We start from the raw sequence: 6,000 nt of genomic DNA, 5'->3' as shown, positions 1-6,000 counted from the left end.
GCTATCTTAGCTACGATCAAGTCAACCACCATTGCTCAGCAGCGCCCATCACTTACTGCTTACATAAACCCACACGCTTCCGATCCTACGAAGTAGTCTTGCCTCTTGGGATCAAGGATCGTCACAGCTAGATAATATAGGATATAAGAGTAATCTTAAATATATCTTAATTAATAGACTTTAGTCTATATTCCTCTTATTTAACTATAAAGAGCACTTTATTAAAGTTAATAATAAAAATCTTAATAGTATTCTTCTTATCTTAATTAGAAAGAAGGTTATAAGTTTAATAGAAGAAAGCTAGAAAGATATTATAATTAAAATTTAGTTTATTAAGAAACTTATTAATAAATAAAGAATTAGTAATTTTATATTTACTATTTAACTTTTAAATATTATCTTAGATTTTTTATAATTAGATAATATAGTTTATAACTATCTTATAATCTATAAGAGTAAGATTATTAAATTTTATTATTAGCTTCTAAAAAATAGTACTATTCTTTAGCTTATATTACTCTTAAAGAATACTTATAATATTATTAATATTCTTAAGTTTATTAATATTATACTATATATTAATATCTAAATAACTTTTAATAAAGATATAGACCTACTCTTAGTAATCCTTTTAAATCTCTTTTAACTAGATATATTTCTTATTTATCTAAACTAATAGTTAGTTATCTAGCTAGGATTAATAAAGAAGCTTACTATAGTCTTAGATCTTTAGAAAGTTAGTGATTTTATACTTCTACTAGATCTACTAACTAGAGTTCTTTAGTTTATAGATAGAGTTTAGAGAGTTAAGAGTTAACTTTAATATCCTCTTAGTTATTATTATCTTTTAAGAAACTAGATATAATATTTAATTTAGAAGATACTTCTATTATATCTTCTATAATAAAGAATAATAAGTTAGAGATTAAAATAAGTAGAGATTATATTATCAGTCTCTAAATATTAAGAAAGCTAGTAATAGATAGAGAGTTAGCTATACTATAGCTAGATATAATAGATAAGTTAGAAGAAGACTTAGATAGTAGGATATAGGTAGAGTCTTTATCTATAATAGTAAGAGTTAAGTAGGTAGCTAAGTATTTTAGTATATAGGTAAGTTATAGAAAGTATTCTTTATTAAGAAAATAAAAGAAGATTAGCTTTTTAAGTAATTAAGATTAAAGATTATATTATATTATATATTTATAGACATTATTTTAGTAGATTTTTAGTATATATTATATATTAAAATTAAATAGTTAGTATTTTAAAAGATAAATTTTAAAAGGCTAGAAATTAAAATTAAATAGTTAGATATATAGCTATATATTTTTCTAGTATAAAAATACTATTTTATAATAGAAAAACACTATTTCTAATATTATTTTTTTAAAGATTAGGTAGTAAGAGATATAACTTAGCTATAGGCAGTATGATTTAAAGTTTATATAGGTACTAATAGTAGTAGAAAGAATAGTATATAGGTTATAATAACAACATCAGGCTTATAACCTGTCAGAAATAGTGGTATGGTTGCTTGATTGGAATAATCTAGGAGAGAGTTGGGAAGGCCTGGGCCTTCCCGGACTAAGTACAGCGATCCCAGCCTCCTGGATATTCGGCTTCGGGCTCGGCTTGAGGTCGGACTTCAACACACAATACCCATGTTCCAGAGACACCGTGACAGTACCCAATGATAAGGACACAATTGTTATCGTCTGTACTGACTGATCAGCTGATGAATAGAGCAACGCATAGAGGCATACATACGGATTGATCAAGCACGGTCCCCCGACCGCAAAGGCCCTCGAGCCCGACAGCTGCCGACTTGACATCTCAGCAAGGCCCTGTGCCAGTAATTCCGGAGCTGCTTGGTTACTTACCCGTCTCCGATGTGGGTCCAAGGCCCGGAATCGGTCCCGGACTTTTGAACCTCTCGACCATGGTTGAGGCCCGGAATCGGTCCCGGACTTTTTGACCTCTCGACCATGGTTCGGCTGGACTCTGCAAAGTCAGACTGTGTGTGTTTGATGATTGGATATGGCAGCAATGTACTGGATTCCTTACCCTGTGGCCGGCCGATGAGTCAACTCGTCCGGACGTCCGTACGCGCAAGTTTGCGAGCCCGGACGCGCAAGCTATCTAGTTCAATCGTCAGCCATAAAAAGAAAGCAAGGTTCCGTGCCCTTGGAGAACGCCGCACCTACTCAACAACAACAGACGCAACCAAATTGTCGCTGATGAGTCACAGGTTAGCCGTGTTTCAGACAACAGCAGCGATGGGGGGATGCCTTACCAATGAACGGTCCCTCGGCGATGAGCAATCCGCCCTGCAAGCCCTGATATGCTATGCTGTCAGCAGGTCATGCCACTGCGCACCGGAGTGTGGCACCTACACGACAATATACTTCGAGGCCACTGCCGAGAGGTCGTCTTGAATGCGTACAAAATGGTCTGTCCTCCCGCTGCTAGCTGTCACGGTAAGTATGCTTCTTCGATCAGAGAGGAGTCGGTACGTATCACCAACCTCTCTCGAGTCCGTCTCTCACACTCATCCACATCAAGACTCTCGAGCACATTCTCTATCAAACAACCCGACCTGTAAAATCGTCAGCCACGGATCGCCTGCACCAACATATACACATACACACACACCTGTGCCCGCACACACTCACATAATACCAACGCACACGCCCAAGGCTACTAGTTAGAATAAAGATGTTAGAGCATCTTATTAGATATATTTAAATTTAGCAGGGAAAGTTTACCTGAAGAGATGCCATCCTTCCTCATTCCCACGGTATCCAACAAGGAGAATGGGCGACTCTTTGGCAAAGTCAAGGACCGAGTAGAAAACATTAGCATAAAGTAGTCAAGAAGGACTATATCAGTTACTCACGTTCACCTTTTCCAAGCCCGATCTGGGCAAACTACGCGGGGCTGCTAGGGGAATCGACAACATCAACAACCACAGCCTTCTGGGCTTTGGATACAGCCTACTGGAGACTGTCGACATTACAGAGCCGCTTGAGAGCCTGGTTGTCCTTGAAGAGATGCAACCCGACGACCCAAACCTCGACCACCTCTTCAGCATCAAGAAATGCCAGCCGTGGCTGGAATACCTGAGGAAGACGGTCAAGCGTCTTCAGGGAAGGAAGGAGGAATAGGACTGGTGCTGTGCCGTATGCTTTTCCAGATTAGTAATGACATCAAATCCAGTGGCTAGAGAGGCTATACTGTACGTGGTTTCGCTGTATTGATAGTTGTCCCGGCGGGGTTGCGAATTGAATGGAGTTGACGGAAGCCACTTGAATGACTTGCACGTGAGGTCCCAATTGATCGATCAATCTACACTTTAAGAGTCAGTGATCGATCAGCCCGATCGATACATTCGTCGGCCAACGAGCGGGGAGAGTTCGGAGAGCAGGCTCGGATGGCAACACAGAACTTACCCGACACTGTAGAATCACACCATGGTTATAAACCCTCTGAGAGGGGACGATGTTCTTCGGCCTGACGCTGCATAATCTTGCTCCGCGCCCACTCGAAGGAGGGGATGCCGAAATGGCGAATCGCCCAGTCCGTGGCTAAGGCCGCGTCGCGAGTGAGCCATGCCTTGAGGTTGCTGTTCATTGTCTCGCGGATCAGCTGGGCCCGCGCGTTCTCCAGGCGCGGGCAGTAGAGAAACATGTGCGTAACGGTCTGGAGGCCTTTGCCGCACGGGCACGATGGCGACGTGATCTGAAAAGCATTGCAGCTGTTAGCTTGGCTGAGGCACACGCACGCCAGGGGTAGTGTGGTCCAGGGACAGACATTGTCAGGATCGGCCTTGATGCTGAAGAGGTATGCCGCCAGGCCGATGCAGCCGGTCCTGCACTGAAGCAGCATCGTGCTCTGCGCCCGTGAGAGCCCCTTGTAGAGCTTGTAGCTCTGAGGGCCCCACTTCTCCTCCAGAACCAGCGGGCGCTCCCTGGGGACGGGCTGGCTGCGCTTGTCGCGCTGGTGGTGAGGCTTCCAGCCGTCGCGGTACTCGTCCCACCCGTCGGAGGCGGCGCCCTGGCTCATCTTCTCGGCCAGCCGGCCAATGAGGCGGTGTCTCTGCCTTGGGGTCCAGCTCTGGTCGTCCTCGCCCTCCAGATGGGCCGTTCCCTGGTCCCGTGCTTCTCGAGACAGGCGCTCCGCCTTGTCGAAGAGTATCGCGTAGGGGTTCCTGTCGATGTACGAGTCGCCCACCTGGCGGAACGGGATGCCGGGGATAGGCGTCCGCATGGTATCCCGTAGCTTCTGGTAGAATGGCGTCTCGGCCGATCGAGCCCGGTGCGCCAACGCCATCCGCTCAAGGAACGCGCAGATGGGCTCGATGTTCAACTCTTTGCGGACCACGTCGCTGGACGTTGTGCGGAGGGCGCCGGACATCTGCGCGAGGCACCCGCTCTGGATCGATTCGAGTTTCCTCTGGTCCGCCTTGGTCAGCTGGTGGCGCAGGCCGGTACCGCGGATGAACCAGGCCCCGCAAGCATAGGATATGATGGGCCGGATATTGGAGAGGTATATCCTGCGCATGTTGTCAAGGCTTGCCCCCCACGACGGCCCGGCTATGCGTCGGTAGTACGCCAGGCTACGCGCCACCTTGGAGTCAATCTGGGCATCGCGTTTAGTGTCTGGGGGCCCTAGCCTTGCTGGAGAAGAGCCTCACGCGGAGACAAAAGCTTACCTCGCCAATATGATTTTTCCAACTGAGCTTATGGTCCACGGTGACCCCAAGAATTTTGAGTTCGGTCTTCAGAACAGTCCTTACGTCGCTCGGTAGGCCCTCGATTTTAGGGACCAATTGACAGACTTCATCTTCTGCATCTGGGCCTCGGAAGTGCATCACGGCGTATTTTGCAGGTGAGAAGAGCGTGTCGGTTTTCTTGGCCCACCCCATCAAGGCCTTGTGCATGATCTCGAGAGCATCGCAATTCCTCTGGTAGGAGGGAGAGGAAACCACGAGATAGTGGTCATCAACATAACCGAAGCTGAAAGCCTCGGCGTTCAAGCGAAAGGCATTGCGGTCCTTCAGCCCTTGGAGGATGTCGGAAGAGAACAGGAGAAAGAGAATGGGCGACAGAGGGCTGCCTTGCGGGATCCCGACGTTCACATGGAACACCTTGGACTTTTCCCCGTTTATCTCGAACAGAATGCGCCGGTCTTGAAGAAACTGCCAGATAAAGTGGATGATCCATTCCGGGAACGGAACCACATCTCTCTCAGCACGCCGATGAGACGTGCATGCTGGGCTCTGTCGTAGGCAGACTTGATGTCGACGCTCAAGACGCTGGATGAACCATTTGTGCAGGTGTGAGTGGGCGTATTAGTCGCGCAGGGAGATTATCGCCGAAACGAAGGGCGTCACAGGTGTCACCCACACTTGTGCTGCAGTTGGGCTTGTCTGTACCGTGGGGACACTGCTGTAGACATTGCTTGCGGGGCATGGATTGACCTGTTTATTGGGGATGTCCTACAACCTAGTTACCTGGGCACTGTCATCCTTTCACAACCCGTCTTTATTTCATGTCATCCAGTTCGCACTGGATCCAGCCATGGCGCGGAGGATATGCTCTATTCTTTGACCCCGTGCGGGAGACAGGAAAAGTGCGGGAGGCTCTCAGAGGTTATTCATCCTTTTGTACGCTGGCGTGGCGGGCATGCTGGACTGGTGTTGCTGGACCAAGTGAGCCAACCACTGCAGGGGTTTGTGGGTTTGGCCAGTCTCGTCGTCACCACGTAAACCAAGCCTTCAAAATATCATCAACTCGCTTCTGATTGCAACTTACGTAGGAGATGACTCTCCACCGCTATGGCAAGAGCTCGGCAGATCATACTATTACCGAAACCTGAGGACAGACATCGCCCCAAGTCCCAGCTGGCCGTGCGTCTTGGTGAAGTTACTGTATTACTATCTTGAATCAGCGACTTGCCTACCCGCCCAACCAACCAACTTCAAGACTTGTGTCTAGC

General features: G+C 46.5%; 1 protein-coding gene across 1 annotated transcript; it reads right to left on the bottom strand.

The window, feature by feature from the left end:
* Positions 1-2,996: 2,996 nt before the first annotated feature.
* On the bottom strand, positions 2,997-5,474 carry E0L32_010416 (uncharacterized protein; the record flags this gene model as incomplete). The annotated part of the gene is made up of 5 exons (XM_031133032.1): positions 2,997-3,187; positions 3,453-3,458; positions 3,519-4,641; positions 4,715-5,317; positions 5,409-5,474. 5 exons carry the CDS (start codon positions 5,472-5,474, stop codon positions 2,997-2,999), a joined length of 1,989 nt encoding a protein of 662 aa, XP_030989672.1.
* Between the last annotated feature and the right edge of the window lie 526 nt (positions 5,475-6,000).

Source organism: Thyridium curvatum (genome assembly GCF_004353045.1).
Source record: "Thyridium curvatum strain D216 chromosome Unknown NODE_83_length_185371_cov_79.390814, whole genome shotgun sequence".
In the NCBI taxonomy this organism is placed as follows: domain Eukaryota; kingdom Fungi; phylum Ascomycota; class Sordariomycetes; order Thyridiales; family Thyridiaceae; genus Thyridium; species Thyridium curvatum.
This window is presented reverse-complemented; position numbering and strand designations above follow the sequence as displayed.